The sequence below is a fragment of the Esox lucius genome, chromosome 17 (genome assembly GCF_011004845.1).
Source record: "Esox lucius isolate fEsoLuc1 chromosome 17, fEsoLuc1.pri, whole genome shotgun sequence".
NCBI lineage: Eukaryota > Metazoa > Chordata > Actinopteri > Esociformes > Esocidae > Esox > Esox lucius.
The window spans coordinates 32,444,486-32,467,528 of record NC_047585.1 but is presented as its reverse complement, the minus strand read 5'-3'; the positions used below and the strand labels follow the sequence as shown (position 1 = coordinate 32,467,528).

At 40.6% G+C, this 23,043-nt stretch overlaps 2 protein-coding genes across 3 annotated transcripts; one reads left to right on the top strand and one right to left on the bottom strand.

Moving 5' to 3' along the window:
* The first annotated feature begins 553 nt into the window (after positions 1-553).
* tctn1 (tectonic family member 1) lies at positions 554-9,617 on the top strand. 2 transcript variants are annotated; one of them, XM_010881359.3, is made up of 13 exons: positions 554-1,000; positions 1,391-1,508; positions 1,593-1,726; positions 1,913-2,064; positions 2,516-2,618; positions 3,211-3,323; positions 3,680-3,850; positions 5,632-5,757; positions 5,948-6,033; positions 6,163-6,300; positions 6,427-6,580; positions 7,426-7,557; positions 9,091-9,617. In XM_010881359.3, exons 1-13 carry the CDS (start codon positions 559-561, stop codon positions 9,235-9,237), a joined length of 2,016 nt encoding a protein of 671 aa, XP_010879661.2. In that variant the 5' UTR covers positions 554-558; the 3' UTR covers positions 9,238-9,617. The 2 variants fall into 2 exon arrangements, with proteins under 2 accessions (XP_010879661.2, XP_010879660.2); XM_010881358.3 differs by having other exon boundaries at positions 7,423-7,557.
* A 1,474-nt stretch (positions 9,618-11,091) lies between these two features.
* On the bottom strand, positions 11,092-21,068 carry hvcn1 (hydrogen voltage-gated channel 1). The gene is made up of 6 exons (XM_010881360.4): positions 21,034-21,068; positions 13,193-13,431; positions 12,900-13,004; positions 12,546-12,777; positions 11,805-11,917; positions 11,092-11,655 (listed from the first exon to the last, which is right to left on the bottom strand). The coding sequence occupies exons 2-6, from the start codon at positions 13,370-13,372 to the stop codon at positions 11,599-11,601; spliced, it is 687 nt and encodes a 228-aa protein (XP_010879662.1). The 5' UTR covers positions 13,373-13,431; positions 21,034-21,068; the 3' UTR covers positions 11,092-11,598.
* Between the last annotated feature and the right edge of the window lie 1,975 nt (positions 21,069-23,043).

The window sequence follows — 23,043 nt, the reverse complement described above, 5'->3', positions numbered from 1 at the left end:
ACGTGAATTGATTGAACGCACCTATAGTGATGGCCATTCGAGGCTTCATTAGCGTTATTTTAGCAGCATGATATTATGTTGGCAACACTCAGATTTTCTTTAACACAATTAAAGCCATCATTGAAGTGTATAAGGCAATGTAGTTATGAATCTAGTCTGTGAAAAATCACAGAGAATTACATTGGAACGGGCATAAAACATACTTTGCCTTATATATTTCAATGATGGATTTTATTTCTAAAAAGAAAATCTGAGTTAGCGATGCTAGCATAATATCCTGCTGCTAAAAGAACGGTAATGAAGCCTCGAATGGCCATTACTATCTATTGCCACTGAACTCACATAGGAAGGGGAAACGATCACAGCTAGGAGTAGCCGAGATCTCAGTTTTAGTGCGCCTCATGGTCAAAACAATACAAAAGCCCAAATAAGATTGTGCATTTAGGAAACAAGCCCAAAAAAACGTAACCCACGACAGACAATATTTCCATACGACTTACTGGCGGGGGGGGAAATAAGCCCAACGTCATTAGCTAAAAGGCTTCATGGCAACTGTACATGACCACCAAGCGGCTGCAGACAACACCGCACACCGGGTTGGAATACCCAGAATGCAACAGGGATCCCCTAAGCAACGCAACACGCCATAATATCATAATAAATATGGACGCCTTGGTTCGGGTCTCGATAACTTTGCTTCTGTCGCGTATTTTAGAGTTTAGTGTAACGCAAAACACGACAGATTTAAATTCTGCATTTACACGCGACAACGAATCACTCGTCGACTTGTTTGGTAACCCGAATTTAACGGTTCACGAGAATTCCACCGCTCTAGACGTTGAGATTGTTTCAACTGTACCAACTGTGGTCGGCACAACAGATGATGGCAGATATTTTAGTACACAGTCAACCACAGAGTATGAACCACTGTCTATATCTCCACGTCAAGAAACGTTACCTCTGCCACTGTCTGGCTCCCTGCCTCCCCCTGTTACGGATGGTAAGAGTGCTTATCTATTTTGAAATCTAGCTTTCTGCACGAATTATTTAGTATGAAGAAAAGCTGAAAGCGCTTTTAAGATACACAAGGCGGGGGTTTCAGGCATTCTGGATGCATGTGATGTGGTTTTTGAAGAATCCGAAAAGCCCAACGTGTGCATGCTTATGTCCCGTTCTGGTATTGGCCTAACATTGGATATATTCTGCACTGAATCGGTTATAATTGTATTTTTCTGGCCCCCAAGGTGCATCCCAAATATGACCCTTCCCCTATGGGCTTTGGAAAAACTGGGGAAATGGTTTAGGATCAGCTGTAACTGGAAAACACCCATTAAGTGGGCTCTGTCTACGTTGATGTGACTTCAGATACGTTTCATGTTTTTACACTCAGTTTCCAAAATCTGCCCGTGCAATCAAATGAAGGACAAGTGTGACCCTAACTGTTGCTGTGACCCTGAGTGCAGTGAGGAACTCGTTCTCTTCACCAGCTGTACAGTGGAAACAGTCAGGCAAGTCACAAGTTCTCCTATGTCCATGTCTGATCTGTAGACGTTTCACGTGATCATCTTAATACTTGGTGTATGCATTCACAGTGGTGAGCCGAGGCTTTGCAGTCAGGAAGTGGCCACCTACTCCATCAGTGAAACCATAGATGGTTATGCTCAGGTGAAGACGTCTGTCCAGCAGCAGGTTAACCTAGATGTTTTCTGCATACATTCAACTAACTGTAAGTCTATCAGACCTTGATAATAATATAACCTATTGCCTGATTCTTATGGGCCCTCCACTTCCTTATTTAACCTATTTTATTTTAATTTACTGGCAATTGGAGAGTGTTTGTTGACCAGTATCTCACGTAAGTATGAGCACAGACTGTAGGTCCACCAGTAATAACTAAATATCTGTTTTGAAGATGAGGCAAGTCTGTCTCTTGCTACACCTGAGATTCCTACTGTGGGGAATTTTGAAGGCCTCTACAAGAGTTTTGTGCAGTTCATCTTTGGTTCAGCCAGTGATGGAGCCACATCGCCTACAGGGGAACCTCTTACCTCGTCTCGATACCTGGTGAGACTCAATCAAACACTACACTATAGACAATGTTAATCAAAAAGAATCAATAATATTTTTGTTGGAATTGTTTTCTGCTGATAACATAAGATACTTAATTTGTCAAATACGCTGTGTTGATGTTTTGAAATAGGTAAAATACAATGCGGCCATATCTGACATAGTTCACTTGGGATGCTTATATTTGTATTGACTACATATCCCAAAATCCCCAGAGACACATTTGGATAGTAAATTCACAGCCATCAATCAGCCTTTATGTGTGGTACAACTTGACGAATTAGGGTTAAGAGCCATGCTCAGGGGCAGGTTGACAGATTACTTAGTTTGCACAGGGATCTTGACCACCAACCTTTTGGTTTGTGGCTCACCGGTGAAAGTGTTGGGCGACCTACACCGTTGAGATCACTGTGTGATATAACGAAAAAACTATGTTTTTCCTTGTTAGTATGGAGATGTCATAGAAACAGAGGAGGAAAATGGAGGAAGGGGTTTTTTCCGGTTGCCAGCGCCCTCTGTTACGACTCAATGCTCCGACTTAAACCCTGCAGGTATCAGAGAACTGTTCCCCTATATTGCTACATTCCCACTGCCAATATTGCCCTTTCTCATTTTGGTCCTTTGTCTTTTGTTTTTAGCAAGGGACTGGGGATCGATCAGGGTAGGCAGTTATATAAAGGGACTGGGGATAGATCAGGGTAGGCAGTAATGTAAAGGGCCTGGAAATAGATCAGGGTAGGCAGTAATGTAAAGGGACTGGGGATAGATCAGGGTAGGCAGTAATGTAAAGGTACTGGGAATAGATCAGGGTAGGCAGTAATGTAAAGGGACTGGGAATAGATCAGGGTAGGCAGTAATGTAAAGGGACTGGGAATAGATCAGGGTAGGCAGTAATGTAAAGGGACTGGGAATAGATCAGGGTAGGCAGTAATGTAAAGGGACTGGGAATAGATCAGGGTAGGCAGTAATGTAAAGGCACTGGGAATAGATCAGGGTAGGCAGTAATGTAAAGGGACTAGAGGAGGAAAAAGAGAGATTAAAAGGAGGTGTAGCAGAAGATGTGAGGGAGGAGGCTGAAATAGAACAGGGGGCACAGTGTAACCCACCACATCCCTCTGTTCATCCTAAGCATTTTCTCCTTAGCATTCCTGAAGGACCAGAGCAGTAGGTGCATGCAGAGGCTGGTTCTGGAGCAGGACTGTACCACCCTGAAGGCACTGAACATGCGGAGCTACACTGACCTCCGCCTCCGCTCTGTAAGTTGGTCTGTCCTTGATATTCAGCTTTCTTTTGCCGTAATCTAAATGGATCTGTCACTGTCCAATGTGAATATAGAAGATGAAAGTGAATGTTCTGTCAACTCACAATGTGGTTGACTAGTCCTTTACCTGTAGTTGTGGCCAGGCCTAAAGTATAGAATAAACGCTTGTCCCTGAGTGGTCACTTGGCAGTGCATGGCGCTTGAAGCGCCAGGGTCGCAGCGGATCGGTAAGAAAACAAATGTAAACGGGCCTGCCAAATGACACATTCAAAAGTGTTGAATAAACCTTATAGAATCCTGACTCGAACTGGAACCTCATCTGATAGGGACCCACTCCCTTGTATTTCACAGATGAACAGTAACGATGCGGCCGTTTTGAGTGTGGAGGTGGTCTCCGTCTCCCTGCAGTCTTTGGAGGGGACCCAGACCCAGCTAAACCTCACTGGTAACCCCAGTATGGACCCGTTCCTGTTGGCCCCTGAGGCCCCCAACTCAGCCGTGTGCAACAACGTTGTACTTCAGGTAAGGCCTTCCGTTTTGCAGTGCACGCTACGGAGGAGTGTGAGAAATGCGTGACGCAAACTTTTGACACGATCTGCAGGAATGCCGTTTTTGCATAGCTACAGACCCGATTCCAAAAAAGTTGGGACAATGTACAATTGTGAATAAAAACAGAATGCAATGATGTGGAAGTTTCAAATTTCAATATTTTATTCAGAATACAACATAGATGACATATCAAATGTTTAAACTGAGAAAAGTTATCACTTTAAGGGAAAAATAAGTTGATTTGAAATTTCATGGCATCAACACATCTCAAAAAAGTTGGGACAAGGCCATGTTTACCCCTGTGTGGCATCCCCTCTTCTTTTTATAACAGACTGCAAACGTCTGGGGACTGAGGAGACAAGTTGCTCAAGTTTATGAATAGGAATGTTGTACCATTCTTGTCTAATACAGGCTTCTTAGGTCTTCTTTGTCGCACCTTCCTCTTTATGATTTTCTATGGGTGAAAGATCTGGACTGCAGGCTGGCCATTTCAGTACCCGGATCCTTCTTCTATGCAGCCATGACATTGTAATTGATGCAGTATGTGGTCTGGCATTGTCATGTTGGAAAATGCAAGGTCTTCCCTGAAAGAGACGACGTCTGGAGGGGAGCATATGTTGTTCTAGAACTTGGATATAACTGTCAGCATTGATGGTGCCTTTCCAGATGTGTAGGCTGCCCATGCCACATGCACTCATTCAACCCCATACCATCAGAGATGCAGGCTTCTGAACTGAGCGCTGATAACAACTTGGGTTGTCCTTGTCCTCTTTAGTCCGGATGACATGGGGTCCCAGTTTTCCAAAATGTACTTCAAATTTTGATTTGTCTGATCACAGAACACTTTTCCACTTTCCATTTTAATGTTCCTTGGCCCAGAGAAAACGCCTGCGCTTCTGGATCCTGTTTAGATACGGCTTCTTTTTTGACCTATAGAGTTTTAGCCGGCAACAGCGAATGGCACGGTGGATTGTGTTCACTGACAATGTTTTCTGGAAGTATTCCTGAGCCCATGTTGTGATTTCTATTACAGTATCACTCCTGTATGTGATGCAGTGCTGTCTGAGGGCCCGAAGATCACGGGCGTCCAGTATGGTTTCCCGGCCTTGACCCTTACACACAGAGATTGTTCCAGATTCTCTGAATCTTTGGATGATATTATGCACTGTAGATGATGATAATTTCAAACTCTTTGCAATTTTTTTCTGAGAAAGTCCTTTCTGATATTGCTCCACAATTTTTCGCCGCAGCATTGGGGGAATTGGTGATCCTCTGCCCATCTTGATTTCTGAGAGACACTGCCATTCTGAGAGGCTCTTTTTATACCCAATCATGTTGCCAATTGACATAATAAGTCCCAATAAGTCCTGTCCCAACTTTTTTGGAATGTGTAGCTCTCATGAAATCCAAAATGAGCCAATATTTGGCGTGACATTACAAAATGTCTCACTTTCAACATTCGATATGTTATCTATATTCTATTGTGAATTAAATAGAAGTTTATGAGATTTGTAAATTATTCCATTCCTTTTTTACTCACAATTTGTACATTCTAAAACAACTTTTTTGGAATCGGGTTTGTACATTAAATTGTCTGATAGCCAAGTGAAGTGGGCATTGAGAACTGGAAGGACAAAGATTTATAAATAGAAGTAGATTTTTATCACAGTTGCCGGATTTCATGAAGCATGGCTTGGCAAGCCTTTGTTCTCATCATAAACAAATCATTTCCTTCCATTTGACTCTGTTGACAGGTCGGTTACTCATTTACATACAGTGAAGCTGGTGACATTGTAAAAGTGACTGCGTCCTTAGTCCTGGGAGCAATCGACCATAACATGGTGCCAATGGAGCAGGAGTTTAAAATTATATTCATTCAGGTTGCTATACATAATCTATCTATACATCATACATCCAATATTCAATGTTTGTATGGCCCTGTCCTAGGTGCCACATCACATTTGAGCGTTTTCATATCACCCCAGAAATAGGTATTATAATCTAAACTAAAGCCGAACTCATGAATGTTGCGGTCAGTTATGAGTGCCTTCCCTTGATTTCTGCTGCTAGGAGAACGTAGAAGACGTGCCCTCCTCCAGTGGCAACCCTGGTTATGTGGTGGGGCTCCCTCTACTGGCTGGAACTAAAACAGCAGAATATCCTTTTTTGGAGAGGCCACTCTTTCACATTTATCAGCCTTATCAGTTATGCTGTATCTAAATGTTTCTTAAACTTGACTGATGGATCAGACATATTTCAGTAGTGTCCTTAACTGTCCTGCTCACTGGAATAGTTCAGAGTGCTGATTCGAGGGGAGCTCTGAATCTCCTCCATGGCTCCAAAAACCCTGACTGTCTCAGAGGGCCTCATCAGCGTTCACCCGTCCTGTTTGGGGTCAACATGGTGTCCGGCTGTACGCTGAGGTGAGGGCGAAAGACTGCTCTGTTCACATCTACAGCACCAAAGGCCCACTCCTTCACAGATGACTACATTTCCCCCATCTCTCTCCTGTCTGCTTTTTCTTTGTCTCTCTCTTACTCTCTCTCTAGTTTGGATGACACTGCTAACTGCACCGTGATCTCAGAATTGATTCTAGGAGTGTTGAGGGGACAAGGCTTCCCTCAGTATGTGGCTTCTTTTGGAAATTCCCCACCTCAGAACCTAAAGGACTGGGTGCCAATAAGGAACCAAACCAAACCCATGGTGAGATGCTTTGGGCACAGTGTGTCTAACACAATTCAGTGCATGTCAGTGGTAGTCTGTTATTATTGCACAATATTAAGTGTGGGTGGGTGGGTGGGTAAACTATTCAAACAAAATGATTACATTATCTATAGATTTTTTTTAAAATGCAGATATTGTTGCACTAGCCTAGCAATGTCCAATAGAACAAATCTGTTGTTTTATTCCTGACCAAGCCAGTTAACACTAATTTCTTCCAGGTAATTTCTTCAAGTGCGGAAGGTGAAAACTGTGGGAATTTTCTGAACTTTAAAATGGTGTTTTAAGTAGGTTATATAATTGGAGGGGTTTCTCTCCTTAGTCTTAAGCTACAGGAAGCTTCATGTCTCCCTAGCCAGAGGCACCTGTTCCAGCAGTAGCAACAGCCATATCCTCTTAATGTAAAGACCATGATTGTTGAGGGAAAGCAGTAATAACTTTTACGGACATAATAATCACCCTTAGAATACTTTTTCCAGAACCAGCTTTCTTTTGAGAATATTGATATCTGAGGAAATCCAGTATTGTCATCATTGATAGGGATGCATGTTAAATTGCTCAGCAGGAAAGTGGTTTGTTTTATTTAAATGTATTTTTATATCAAGCTTATTTATTAAGTACATGTGAAGAGTGTTTGGATGTGGGAAGTTATGTATTTTTTCTTTAGGAACAACTACAATAAAACACACACCTAGAACGACAGAAAACAGTACATTGAAATTGGAAGTATATTTGAGAAATGCTTTCTCCACTTTCTCAACATCCAACACTGACCGCATATCAATGGTTGGTAAACAACAGAGAACATGTTTTTTTTTTTCAAGCAGGAAGTTCAGAGTTGCAGCATTCCCCTGTCTCTTCACCTGGAAGTGCAATGGACCCAATACGGATCCCTGGTGAACCCCCAGGCTCAGATCATCAGTGTCATGGAAGTGATTCAGACAAACACCAGCAATCTGGTAAATCAATCCATCTTGGATATTATTGGACTTGTGAGACTGCTTCCTGGATTAGGCCCAATGACATACACTTATGAGCAAAAACATTATGATGACTCACAGGTGAAGCGAATAATGTCGATCATCTCCTAACAAGGGCACATGTCAAGGTCTGGGTAGGTTAAATGCACATTTCTACTGCATCCAACACGTTGACTTTGAGAACGAATTGTTCGCTCACCAGTAAAGACCTGAGTGACTTTGACCAGAGACAAATTGTTCTGGCCAGACGACTGGGTCAGGGCGTCTCTGAACGGCGAGACTTGTGGGGTGCTCCCGGTCAGCAGTGGTGAGCACCTACCGACTGTGCTCCGTGGAGGGACAACCCACAAACCAGCAACAGGGTGTTGGGCCCCAAAGGCTCATCAATGTGCGAGGGCAACGAAGGCTATCCTGTCTGCTCCGAAACCGAAAGAAGGTCTACAGAAAATGTTATCCATGGTTATGGGAGGAATGTGTCACAGCACGCAGTGCGTCACACCCTGCTGCATATGGGGGTGTTTAGAGTGTCCATGATGACCCCTTTCCACAGTCAATATCGCCTACAATGGACACGCGAGCATCGGGAATGGACCTTGTGTGCGGTTTATCTTGGAAAGTGATGGCACCAGGATGCACTGTGGGAAGACAAGCTGGTGGAGCGAGTGTGATGCTCTGGACAATGTTCTGCTGAGAAACCCTGGATCCGGGCATTCATATGTATGTCACCTACCTAAACATTGTTGCAGACCGGGAAACAGGAACACCTCTTCATGGCCATGGTATTCCCTGACGGCTGTGCCTCTTTCAGCAGGATAATGCACCCTGCTACACTGCACGTGTTATTCCGGAATGGTTTGAGGAACAAGATGGAGAGTTCCAGGTGTTGCCCTGGCCTCCAAATTCCCCAGATCTCAATCTGATTGAGCATCTGTGGGTTTTGCTGTATAAACAAGTCCGATCCATGGCGGCTCCACCTTGCAACTTGCAGAACTTGAAGGATCTGCTCATGTCTTGGTGCCAGATACCACAGGACACTTTCAGGGGTCTTGTAGAGTCCATGTCTTAGCAGGTCGGCACTGTTTTGGTAGCACACGGAGAACCAACAGCATATTAGGTGGTCATAATGTTTTGGCTCATCAATGTATAGGGCAATTCCATGAGGGACACTGAGACAGTTCTGTACATTTATGAAATGTATGTCTAACAAAAACCAATGACTGAAAAGCTAGACAAACCATACAGAAGACACTACTCTTAACAATTTCCACTGAATATTTTTTTTAAACACCCACAGTGACTGCCTTTATATGCCCTGTAGTAAAACTAGAAGACATTCTTTAGACATTGTAGGCTACTGCTAGATTCCCTCAAATTGAGGAACTGCACTGATGTGTTATCACAAGAGTAGCCATGTGATGGACCAATGTTATTTTTGTTTCGGACCGTTGGCCAGGGCCATGACACCTGTATGTAATACCCTTTTGTATTATGGTTGGTTTTTTTTCTCCTCAGGTATTGCTCTCTGGAGGCAGCCGCACCATATCTGTCACCACCTCTGTGACCTTCATACCCATGTCGGCAGCTGCCCGGCCTGGCTTTAAGGCTTTGCCCACTATCCAAGCCAAGCTGCCTTATGACTTCTTCTTCCCTTTTGTGTAGAAGACTGACAGATCGTGACAAGGTGTTACACACACTAAAACCCCCTATGTTCTAATATCCTCAATACATTGCTTTTTTCTAAGTGGTCAGCTGGCGTGGATATGGGAACAGAGCTTCTCTATTGTCACACAGTACATCCTCTTTATGGTTACCCATTGATGAAAATGTGACAAAAAAATATAAAATTGCACTGATTGTTCTTTGATGTAACATAAATGCTGTTCACAAAAACCTAAGCTTTTATTTATATGTATATAGTTCAGAGCAAAGGATTGCTGTTTATTTCACTTTTCTTTTTTTAATAAAGGACATTATAATACTTTCACAGTGACTCACTTGAATGAAGCAACAGTACAGGTGCTGGTCATAAAATTAGAATATCATCAAAAAGTTTATTTCAGTAATTCCCTTCAAGAAGTGAAACTTGTATAATGTATACATTCATACCACACAGACTGATATATTTTAATTTTGATGATTATAACTGACAACTAATGGAAAAACCCAAATTCAGTATCTCAGAAAATTAGAATATTGTGAAAAGTTCCAATATTGAAGACACCTGGTACCACACTCTGATCGGCTAATTAACCCAAAACACCTGCAAAGGCCTTTAAATGGTCTCTCAGTCTAGTTCTGTAGGCTACACAATCATGGGGAAGACTGCTGACTTGACAGCTGTCCAAAAGACGACCATTGACACCTTGCACAAGGAGGGCAAGACACAAAAGGTCATAGCTAAAGAGGCTGGCTGTTCACAGAGCTCTGTATCCAAGCACATTAATAGAGAGACGAAGGAAAGGAAATGATGTGGTAGAAAAAAGTGTACAAGCAATAGGGATAACCGCACCCTGGAGAGGATTGTGAAACAAAACCATTCAAAAATGTGGGGGAGATTCACAAAGAGTGGACTGCAGCTGGAGTCAGTGCTTCAAGAACCACCACGCACAGACGTATGCAAGACATGGGTTTCAGCTGTCGCATTCCTTGTGTCAAGCCACTCTTAAACAAGACACAGCGTCAGAAGCGTCTCGCCTGGGCTAAAGACAAAAAGGACTGGCTGCTGCTGAGTTATGTTCTCTGATGAAAGTACATTTTGCATTTCCTTTGGAAATTAAGGTCCCTGAGTCTGGAGAAAGAGAGGAGGGGCACATAATCCCTGTTGCTTGAAGTCCAGTGTAAAGTTTCCACAGTCAGTGATGGTTTGGGGTGCCATGTCATCTGCTGGTGTTGGTCCACTGTGTTTTCTGAGGTCCAAGGTCAACGCAGCCGTCTACCAGGAAGTTTTAGAGCACTTCATGCTTCCTGCTGCAGACCAACTTTATGGAGATGCAGATTTCATTTTCCAACAGGACTTGGCACCTGCACACAGTGCCAAAGCTACCAGTACCTGGTTTAAGGACCATGGTATCCCTGTTCTTAATTGGCCAGCAAACTCGCCTGACCTTAACCCTATAGAAAATCTATGGGGTATGCCAGACCCGACAATGCAGAAGAGCTGAAGGCCACTATCAGAGCAACCTGGGCTCTCATAACACCTGAGCAGTGCCACAGACTGATCGACTCCATGCCACGCCACATTGCAGCAGTAATTCAGGCAAAAGGAGCCCCAACTAAGTATTTAGTGCTGTACATGCTCATACTTTTCATGTTCATACTTTTCAGTTGGCCAACATTTCTAAAAATCCTTTTTTTGTATTGGTCTTAAGTAATATTCAAATTTTCTGAGATACTGAATTTGGGATTTTCATTAGTTGTCAGTTATAATCATCACAATTAAAATAAATAAATAAATATATCAGTCTGTGTGCAAAAATTAAGTTTCACTTTTTGAATGGAATTACTGATATAAATCAACTTTTTGATGATATTCTAATTTTATGACCAGCATTCAGGAATACAGCAGGATATTCTGTATAACACATTTGCATACAATATCTGTCATTTGCTCATAGTAAAAATAAATCTGTTCATAAAAGAAAATTAAATGATGCATATGTACATTACAAAGCATGATACAGGCATATGACATGAACAATGCTAATCAAAAAACATAGTCAGCTTTCAAACGCCACTGAAATATGCAGATAGATCGTACTGATGTTTATCAGTAAAAATCAGTGATTTTAACAGTGGCAGTCTGTCTGTGATATCATATTCATTATCATACCACAAAGGTATACCAGGCTAAGATCTGAACAGTTTTAGCACCTGACATGAATTCATTAGATAAATTCATTAGATAAATCCCAAAAGGTGTATGAACGGTGAAGACTTTTCAGAAAATACTGTTGTTTTATTAATCAATTCCAATTAAAGTATAAAAGTAGATAATGACAATGGCATGTTCCTCATCCTGGATCAGAACTCAATGGCATGTTGTTGCAGGATAGCCCGTAGTTTCCTGTTCTCTTCTTCCTAAAGAGGGTTTCAGATTTGATAGGTGTGTTTGAACAGGGCTTATTGACTTTCTGTAAGGTGCTCTATATAAAAGCATCTGCTGAATAACCAAAATGTAATAATTTTTTGAACATGTCATGAGCTGGTGGGGAGGCTGGCCAACTCACAGTCTTGCTCTTTTGCTCTTGTAGGTCATTAACTTGCTGGACCAGCTGATCATTGCTCTCCTTCAGCTTGTGAACCTGGTGATCGGCTCTTGCCTTCACAGACAACAGAATTCCTGAGGGAGAAAACATGCCCAATTGGACACAGCCATTTTGCAACATAAAGTGACTCATCTAGCTATAACATAAAGGTTGTGTCCATTCAAAGGAATCACAGTCAGTCAGTTGATTGATTTGATCGATTGGGTTAAATGAATCATCAGATTAAATAATTGTAATTGGATTAAGTGACTCATCTAGCCATAACATAAAGGTTGTGTTCATGGGGTTATGCACTTGTAAAACTTTAATCTTTAACAATGGAAAACAAAAACTTACTGGTGTGTGCAGTACATTAACTTGTTTCCATTGGATGCCTAATGGACTGTGTGATCTCTCACCGTTGACTAATGGACATGACCAGAGTGTGATCTCTCACCGTTGACTAATGGACATGACCAGTGTGTGATCTCTCACTGTTGACTAATGGACATGACCAGTGTGTGATCTCTCACTGTTGACTAATGGACATGACCAGTGTGTGATCTCTCACCGTTGACTAATGGACATGAAATGTGTGTGATCTCTCACTGTTGACTAATGGACATGACCAGTGTGTGATCTCTCACTGTTGACTAATGGACATGACCATTGTGTGATCCCTCACCATTGATTAATGGACATGACCATTGTGTTATCTCTCACCGTTGACAATCCTGGCCACCCTCCAGAGCCTGAGGAGGATCAGCAGACCCATGCCGTCAAAGGCATCTTCACTGGCAATGTACACCACGTCCAGGATGAAGGACACAATCACCACCAGCCCGTCAAACACCTCAAACTTGTGATGGAAGAACTCGAGGCGAAAGGCAAAGAGCTTCCCAGCCAGCTCCATCATGAAGAAGGTGAGGAGAGCCAGACTCAAATAATGGAAGACCTGCGGACAAATGGACAGAGGTCAAAAAAGTTGTATGAAGGGAATATACCCAGACATCTCACTTATGAAGGGAATATACCCAGACATCTCACCTATGAAGGGAATATACCCAGACATCTCACCTGAGGCGCAACATGTCCATGCTCCAACTTGATGATTGACAGGTCTATTAGTAGCTCAGCAAGCACAAAGATGGCATCCAGGATGACCAAGCAGACCACAGCTATCTAAACCAGAAGCAAACTCTGAACAGACGGCACAGATACTCCAACCATCCAATCCCCCAGCAAAACCCAACATCCATACAGACCCAACTTCTGATTGTTTACTGTCGAATATCGGCCGCCTAGCCCAATGTTTGTTGTTTGCTGCTTGATTTTTGGAACAAATAGTTGCTTCTCCACTCAGTAGATACCTGGAATCGTTCTGAGGCGTAGAGTCTTTTCAGAGAGTCTCTGAAGGTGGGTCTACCGTGGGTCAGCTGTCCTGTGGCTGGTCTCAGCTCCGGACTAACCTCATGCAGCACCACACTGTGCTGCTGTACTGCTTGGTGGTTGTCACCCACCGCCGTGAAATGCTTCAGGTATTTGGACATGATGCTGCAAGAGGTTGGTGTCGCCCACCACCAAGAGACCAGAGTTTTCTTGCGAGTGCCTGTGGAAAATAAACCAATGTAAAAAATGAATAGATTTTGACCTCAATGTATTCTTTAGCTCTCCAATGTAATACATTTGCCTAAGGTACAACACAATAACCGTTGTGTTTAACCTGAGGCCGTACACTGACATTAACAATGTAAGTACAACCAGTATTTAATAAAGGCCATATGCGTAACACATTATACAGCATTATGCATGTACTCATAATGCAAAATAATGCAGTATAAGTCATGTTATAGACACTCATAAAGACTTGAGGAAAGATTTCCCAGTTATTGTGAAGCACTATACTTCTGTACATTATTGTTCATTATAATTAAACATATAATGCATTATGTATAAAACATCACAAATCTTCATGAGTCTTTACAAGTGTCTATAACTATGCTTATACTTCATTATTAATTAATTATGAGTACAAGTATAATGCGTTATGCATATGGCCTTTAAATAAAGTGTTGCCGTACAACCAAATTACTAGCATTAACAAGTGTTCATATTTGCCCTTCAGCAAATGCGTGTTGAACAGTCTTAAGGAATACATATTTTAACCATTATAGTGATCACACACACAAAAAATTGCAAACTATTGAAACTCACCTGCTTTAAAGACTAGACCAACTCATCAGTTAGGATAAATAGGCATTTAAGCATTTCATTTACACTGTTTTGTACAATGACTATACTTCTCCTTCTAAGCATTGCAAAACATTGTTGAAAGACCAAACCCTCTGACTCAAGATCCTTGTGAACTGTGTTGGATTTCACAAAATTGAAACCATAATATACAGTACCTTTCACCCATTTGGGGTTGCTTAGAAATGTTCTTGTTTTTTTTTTGTCCATTAAAATAACATTCAATTGATCAGAAATGCAGTGTAGACATTGTTAATGTTATAAATGACTATTGTAGATAGAAACTGATTTTTTTATATATATATATATATATATATATATATATATATATATATATATATATAGGCATACAGAGGCCCCTTATCAGCAACCATCACTAGCACGTTATGTTTGCAAATCCAAGTTTATCATTTTAAAAGGCTGTGATCATTAGAAAACCCTTTTGTAATTTGTTAGCACAGTTGAAAACTGTTGTGCTGATTAAAGAAGCAATAAAACTGACCTTCTTTAGACTAGTTAAGTATCTGGAGCATCATCAATTGTGGGTTTGATTACAGCCAAAAACAAAATGGCTAGAAACAAATAACTTTCTTCTGAAACTCATCAGTCTATTCTTGTTTTGAGAAATGAAGGCTGTTCCATGTGAGAAATTGCCAAGAAACTGAAGATCTCATAAAACATTGTATACCCCAAACTGGCCCTGACCAGAATAGAAAGAGGAGTGGGAGGCTCTGATGCAGAACTGAGCAAGAGGACAAATACATCAGTGTCTAGTTTGAGAAACAGAGGTCCTCAGCTGGCATCTTCATTTAAAAGTACCTGCATAACACCAGTCTCAACATCAACAGTGAAGAGGCGATCGTCCTCTGTCCAGTGTCTGTTCTTTTGCCCATCTTAATATTTTCTTTTAATCGGCCAGTCTGAGATATGGCTTTTTCTTTGCCTAGAAGGCCAGTATCCCAGAGTCGCCTCTTCACTGTTGACACTGTTCACTGTGAGACTGGTCTAACTACACATTTGGTCATATTGTTAAGACAAAAAGAGGTTTTGCATTATCTGTCTGTTTTATATCATGTGACAATGTCCTGGTTCATTTATCTTACTTTCAGAGTAGCCTACATGGACTGTCAATTGTGAAGTAACTACAAAATCCAAGGAAAAAACAAAGTCACCATAAAAAGGTTGTTTACACAAGCACTTCTATTCCAGTAATTTGTCTTTTGATATATCAGATAAGATATTTAATTGGGCAAAACTTCAGAATTGGGTACCTGTAGCAACGCAGCTCAGTGGAGTTACTGCACTCTGGCTTTGTTCATGTTTTGAGCACTTACTATGGTTTGTCTTGTTATTCTAAACATAGGTTGCATAAACCTGTTCTGCCGGTTCCTGTTCACTACAGTTTAGAATGTTCCAATCTTGACGGCCATGAAGTTGACAAGACTCTAGAGTTTAGGCGCGGCCAAGCTGATCCATTAAAACCAGAAAACAAATTAGAATGGATTTAACTGAGTAACATATTCCACCTAACAAAAGTTACATTAATCTGAGTTGTTTGTCTATGAAAGCAGATGGATTTTTCTCTGTTTCCACATGCTTTACCAGTAAGAGTCAATGTATCTGCTGTATTTTGGTTTACATTCTTATTGTAACAATCTGGCTGCCTTAGGACTATGTACTAACAGACAGATATCTGTTGTATTTCTTTTTTGTCTATAACACAACTTGTTTCTGCTTGTTGCTTATTGGAATAATGTATGTGTATATGTCTGAGGTTAATTGACAACACTTACACAAATATACCCAGTCAGGTAAAACTCCCAGGAAAATGTATTGTGGATCTGAGACAAAAGATTCCAGATCAATAGCTGGAAAAGTTACAACACAGCGCACAGCTAAAGAGACAAAAGAAAAGTTTCTTGCTAACAGGAGCAGAAATAACATTGGTCTAATGACAAAATGCCCTTTAAAATGCTTCCTGATGTTGAGATTACAAATGGATTTTATTTATAAATGGATTTCTTCAGAGTAACATGAGACAGGAACACAGTACTAATAGAAAATGAATGGCATTCTTTACAAGCCATCTTAAGTCAGATGGAAAAGGCCAGAGCATTCTCAAACCTAAACAATGGGGAAGTTAGTAGCCCAGTAATAAGATACAGAATTTGGGAGATCCAATCCTCCATCTTGGATATATATTAAGGTAAGAATATGGGAATAAAATAATTTAGATATTAATAATTATTCTGAAAAAGGTTAGGTGATTGAGTTCTTTATCTAAATCTGTACACGATTTCTTATAACTAGATATTTTATGTTTCTGTCTTAAAAGGCCTTTCCTAAGTACAGTATCTCACAAAAGTGAGTACACCCCTCACATTTATGCAAATATTTGATTCTATCTTTTCATGACAACACTGAAGAAATGACACTTTGCTACAATGTAAAGTAGTGAGTGTACAGCTTGTATAACAGTGTAAATTAGCTGTCCCCTCAAAATAACCCAACACACAGCCATTATTGTCTAAACCGCTGGCAACAAAAGTGAGTAAACACTTAAGTGAAAATGTCCAAATTGGGCCACAAACCAACCACTTCAGGTGGTGAGGAAGTTCACCTTTCAGCACGACAACCACCCAAAGCACACATACACATCCACAAAAGCATGGCTTCACCAGAAGAAGATTAATGTTTTGGAATGGCCCAGCCAGAGCCCAGACCTGAATCCAATTGAACATCTGTGGGGTGATCTGAAGAGGGATGTGCACAGGAGATGTCCTCGCAATCTGACAGATTTGGAGTGCTTTTGCAAAGAAGAGTGGGCAAATATTGCCACGTCAAGATGTGCCATGCTAATAGACTCCTACCCAAAAAGACTGAGTGCTGTAATAAAATCAAAAGGTGCTTCAACAAAGTATTAGTTTAAGGGTGTGCACAGTTATGCAACCAGGTTATTGAGTTTAATATTTTAAATTTTTCCCCCTCAAAGATTTCAATTTGTTTTTCAATCAAATTGTTCACGTTATAGATCACATTAAAAGTGGAAAAGGTTCTTACATGATTTCTTTGTCTCATTCTTTTTTTTTGTCTATTTCTTTTACATCACAAGAACCTGACATTTTAAGGGGTGTGTAGAGTTTTTCTATCAACTGTAGCTCTGGAAATTTGTTCATGTTTTAACTTAGGAAGAGTTCAGAAATCAATATTTGGTGGAATAACCCTGATTTTTAATCACAGCTTTCATGCGTCTTGACATGCTCTCCACCAGTCTGTCACATTGCTGTTGGGTGACTTTATGCCACTCCTGGCACAGAAATGCAAGTAGCTCGGCTTTGTTTGATGGCTTGTGACCATCCATCTTCCTCTTGATCAAATTCCAGAGGTTATCAATGGGGTTCAGGTCTGGAGATTGGGCTGGCCATGACAGGGTCTTGATCTGGTGGTCCAACAACCACACATTGATTGACCTGGTTGTGTGGCATGGAGCTTAGTCCTGCTGGAAAAAAAAAATCTCAGAGTTGGGGAACATTGTCAGAGCAGAAGGAAGCAGGTGTTCTTCCAGGTTAACCTTGTACTTGGCTTGATTCATGGGTCCTTCACAAAGACAAATATTCCTGATTCCAGCCTTGCTGAAACATCCCGAGATCATCACTGATCCTCCACCAAATTTCACAGTGAGTGCAAGACACTGTGGCTTGTAGGCCTCTCCAGGTCTCCATCTAACCATTAGACGACAATGTGTTGGGAAAGCTGAACATTTGACTCAACAGAGAAGATGACCTTACTCCATTCCTCAATAAGGTTCAATCCTGATGGTCTTTTGCAAACTTCAGCCTGGTCCTTCTTTGCTTCTCATTGTTGAAGGGCTTTTTTTCTAGCTTTGCACGACTTCAGCCCTGCCCCTAAGAGCCTGTTTCGAACCGTCCTTCTTTTCCCCACTCAAAGCTTTTCTTTTGAACTCTTTTGTCATGCTGAATTTTGAGGTACTACTTGCACTGTTTTTGCCATCCAGTTGGTCCTATTGCAAGAGGATATTGATGACCACAGCAGTGGTTTTTATACTTTTCCTCGTTAAATAAGATTTGGCACAGGTAATCACCTAATCAGTACCTTATTAAGTAAAATGAGGTGTGCCTGTGTTGGAATTTAACAGACACTGGAATGGAATGTCTGCCATATATGGAGAGATGGTGATTTAAGAAAAATTTGGAGTGGTCTTTTTTTTTTCCAGAGATGTATATACATATTTTTTTTTTTTTTTTTTTAACTTTTTTGGCCGATGACCCCATTTCTATATCGAAAAATGATTGCAACTCAAACCATGTGAATAAAAAAATTATAATCTTTATTCTTTTTTTCGACTATGAGAGCCAATTGTAAAACATCCTCCCCCGACCCCATTTTCATATCAGGTGACCCCACATGGGGCTGCGATCCCTAGTTTGGGAACCTCTGTTCTAAAGGACACCTGATGCCTTTCAGGGATCCACTATTTGGGATCCGCATAGCAGGCCACAGCTTGTCACTTAATCAGTTTTAGTGATACTAGGGGCAGTGGTGATGGTGGACATCCAACCTTCTCTCCCAATGGTTGCAAGTTCGAATCCTTGGAAATTTTATTTTTGGTTGTTGTTATCTAGCCTTAACCCTAACTTTGCACACAATACTGTGCTAATTAACCTTAACCTTTTTGTTTTCTAAACTTAACCCTAAACCTAACCCCACTATTGTGAGGCCTGACTTTAACCCTGACCTAACTACAAATCTAACATTTACCCCAGTACTGTCATACCTTGCATTTAATTATATCATACATATTTAATTATATTATAATTATATCATACACTTTTGTAAATTCGCAAGATAACATGTTTAATTAGTATTTGCAGCATGTACAAACCCGCTTTCCATAAAAGTTTAAACCCTATATTCAATAGAAAATAGTACAAAGACAACATATCAAATGTTAAAATGGAGACATTTTATTATTTCTTGAAAAATATATGCCCACTTTGAATTTCATGCCAGCAACACATTTCAAAAAAGTTGTGACAGAGGCAACAAAAGACCGGAAAAGTTGTGTACTGATAAAAAGGTAAACCTGGTGGAATATCACAGAACTAATTAGGTCAGTTTGCAACAGGTCAGCAACATGATTGGGTATAAAAAGATAATTCCAGAGAGGAAGGCCTGTCAGAAGTGAGGATGGGGAGGGTTCACCACTCTGTGGAAGACTACTCGGGCAAAGAGTGCAACAATTTAAGAATAATGTTTGAGTGTAAAACTGGAAAGAGTTTGGTTATCTCAATTATCTATGGCACATAATATCTTTAAAAGATTCAGAGAATCTGGAGAAATCTCTGTATGCAAGGGACAAGGACAAAAACCAACTTTGGATGGCCATGATCTTCGGGCCCCCAGGCAGCACTCCATTAAAACCAGACACGATTCTGTAGTGGAAATCACTTAATGGGCTCAGGAACACTTCTGAAAACCATTCTGTAAACACACGTTGTTGCTGTATCCACAAAATGCAAGTTAAAACTCTACCATGCAAAGAAGAAACCAGATATGGACCGAGGCAAAGTGCAAAACTGTCCTGTGGTCTAACAAATCTAAATTATTTTTGGGAATCATGGACGCCGCATCCTCTGGACTAAAGATAGGGACCATCCGGCTTCTTATCAGCACACAATTCAAAAACCAGCATCCATGATGGTTTGGGGGTGCATTAGTGCAAATGGCATAGATGAAGGCACCATTAATGCTGAACAATTTATTCAGGTTTTGAAGCAGCATATGCTGCCATCCAGATTACGTCTTTTTCAGGGAAGGCCTTGCTTATTTCAGCAAGACAATGCCAAACCACATTATGCATGTATTAGAACAACATGGCTCTGTAGTAAAAGAGTCTGGGTGCTAAACTGGCCTGCCTGCTATCATTGAAAACATTTGGTGCATTATGAAACGAAAAATACTACAAAGGAGATCCCGAATCAAGCAAGCAAGAATGGGAATACATTGCACTTTCAAAACTACAGCATTTGGTTTCCTCAATTCCCAAATGCTTATTGTTAAAATAAGTGATGATGCAACACAGTGGTAAACATGCTCCTGTCCCAACTTTTTTTTAAATGTGTTGCTGGCATGAAATTCAAAATGGGCATGCCTTTTTTTATATATATATAAAATGTCTCAGTTTCTTTGTACTATTTTGGACGTACCCAAAATAGTACAAAGAAACTGATTAAATATGGGGATAAATAATAAAATATGGGGATAAATGATTTGCACATCATTGCATTCTGTTTTCATTTGCATTTTATGCAGTGTCCCAACTTTTTTGGAAACAGGGTTGCACGTTTTAGTAGGGCATTGTAATGTAACATACACTCACCTAAAGGATTATTAGGAACACCTGTTAAATTTCTCATTAATGCAATTATCTAATCAACCAATCGCATGGCAGTTGCTTCAATGCATTTAGGGGTGTGGTCCTGGTCAAGACAATCTCCTGAACTCCAAACTGAATGTCAGAATGGGAAAGAAAGGTGATTTTAGCAATTTTGAGCGTGGAATGGTTGTTGGTGTCAGACGGGCCGGTCTGAGTATTTCACAATCTGCTTAGTTACTGGGATTTTCACGCAAAACCATTTCTAGGGTTTACAAAGTATGGTGTGAAAAGGGAAAAACATCCAGTATGCGGCAGTCCTGTGGGCGAAAATGCCTTGTTGATGCTAGAGGTCAGAGGAGAATGGGCCAACTGATTCAAGCTGATAGAAGAGCAACATTGACTGAAATAACCACTTGTTACAACCGAGGTATGCAGCAAAGCATTTGTGAAGCCACAACACGCACAACCTTGAGGCGGATGGGCTACAACAGCAGAAGACCCCACCGGGTACCACTCATCTCCACTACAAATAGGAAAAAGAGGCTACAATTTGCACAAGCTCACCAAAATTGGACAGTGGAAGACTGGAAGAATGTTGCCTGGTCTGATGAGTCTCGATTTCTGTTGAGACATTCAGATGGTAGAGTCAGAATTTGGCGTAAACAGAATGAGAACATGGATCCATCATGCCTTGTTACCACTGTGCAGGCTGCTGGTGGTGGTGTAATGGTGTGGGGGATGGCACACTTTAGGCCCCTTAGTGCCAATTGGGCATGGTTTAAATGCCACGGCCTACCTGAGCATTGTTTCTGACCATGTCCATCCCTTTATGACCACCATGTACCCATCCTCTGATGGCTACTTCCAGCAGGATAATGCACCATGTCACAAAGCTCGAATCATTTCAAATTGGTTTCTTTTGAACTCAAATCCCACAAATCTCCATCAACTGCAAGATGCTATCCTATCAATATGGGCCAACATTTCTAAAGAATGCTCCTTGTTGAATCAATGCCATGTAGAATTACGGCAGTTCCGAAGGAGAAAGGGGGTCAAACACAGTATTAGTATGGTGTTCCTAATAATCCTTTAGGTGAGTGTATAATGCTGATTTAGCTGTCACAGATTTATGTATAATAAGTTGCGTATTACCCTGAGACCAGGTTGTGCTGAGAGATTAAAATGGTAATTACAAAAATGGAATCCGTTTTAGTTATGACACTGAGAAATTGGAACTTCCACAAACTTTAACATTGTCTTATACCAATTTAACTCTATTATTTGTATTATGCACTGAAAGAAATGTAAACTATTTATAATCAATATTTGGGCTAATAAATCAAGGAAGTTATGGAATAAATTTGGGCCAAATCAGGTCAAGGCGTTGATATCAAGGCTTGACAAGATTTTTACATATTTTAGCGCCCAGTGGTTGGACAATACTCATTGGTATAAGCTTTAATAATAATAATTTTGGTCTGCAAATAGTTTCAGCAGTGGATGTTAACCATTCTACCTGTTCCCAGAAGTTTGTGCCATCATTGTCAACTGGTCAGTGACTCATGTAATGTGAAAAGGTGTTGATGATAACGCAAAGAGATCTGTAACCAGGCTATGAAATTTTATAATAATTTTGTCAACCAAAAATGTTAATATCTTAAGGTTTCTTAAACAGAAGCAAAAATAATGAAATATGTTGTGAAACAAACGGTCCCCGTTTTGTTCTATTCTGTTGCTTCTGGTAAACTAGCCACTACGTTTTATTTTTTTAAGAATAAATAACTCATTAAGAGAACTCGTGATATCCTGCTAGTGAAACATGCAGGCTTTGCGCTTTTCAATGATTTGTGTAAATTAACTGACAAAATGTCTCGCTTATTCGTGTAACTCAGAAGAAAAATGTAGGATCCTTTAAAGTAGCGAATCAAAATTATTTGCATAACACAGCTTATTCATAAAAAAAATGCCGATCCTATTGTAGTGACGACCACTTTTAACAAATAAAGTATTTCAATACCTTAATGTAGTATCCTAGTTCAGTCGCGTGATTAGTTGTTTAGTCCTCGGATCTTCGTATAAAATGTTGATATCAAAACTCCGCCTCCACAGAACCCGCTCATTCCAAAACAGAGGAAGAAGGAAAAGGCCTTACCAAAGGCTGCAGTATGGTCTGCCTTTAGCATTACCAGAGAAGTAAACACAGGGAAGACTACACGAAAACCCCGCCCGTTCTTCCTACCTTGATGTTCCACAACTGTATGATTATTAACCAGGCAGGTTTGAAGAACTAGAAAAATATGGAACTAGAAAACCTGAAAATGTTATGTTCCACCTCACTGTCAAATGATAGCACACCACCTAGATTTCTCCATACCTCTCTGTCTCGCACACAAACGTGTGTCTATGTGTGTGTACTCTTCTATATCTTCAATATACCCCGTTATGATTTGTCTCAGTGTGATTCACTGGAATACATTATAATCTACCAGAACATTCCTTCACTTGACTTAATGTCCCATGCAGGTTTTTTGTTCAAAACTGCAGTGTGGGCAGTGTTTTTTTTTATATATATTT

What these genes read in the sequence shown, in the direction of transcription:
- hvcn1 (XM_010881360.4), bottom strand. Translation starts at nt 13,372, where the DNA reads ATGTCCAAATACCTGAAGCATTTCACGGCGGTGGGTGACAACCACCAA. An exon ending in ATGGACATGTTGCGCCTCAG is followed by an intron (nt 12,778 to 12,899) that starts GTGAGATGTCTG and finishes ATTTGTCCGCAG; the next exon opens with GTCTTCCATTATTTGAGTCT. An exon ending in GGTGGCCAGGATTGTCAACG is followed by an intron (nt 11,918 to 12,545) that starts GTGAGAGATAAC and finishes TTTCTCCCTCAG; the next exon opens with GAATTCTGTTGTCTGTGAAG.
- tctn1 (XM_010881358.3), top strand. Translation starts at nt 559, where the DNA reads ATGACCACCAAGCGGCTGCAGACAACACCGCACACCGGGTTGGAATAC. An exon ending in GCAACAACGTTGTACTTCAG is followed by an intron (nt 3,851 to 5,631) that starts GTAAGGCCTTCC and finishes CTCTGTTGACAG; the next exon opens with GTCGGTTACTCATTTACATA. An exon ending in GCTGGAACTAAAACAGCAGA is followed by an intron (nt 6,034 to 6,162) that starts ATATCCTTTTTT and finishes TGTCCTGCTCAC; the next exon opens with TGGAATAGTTCAGAGTGCTG.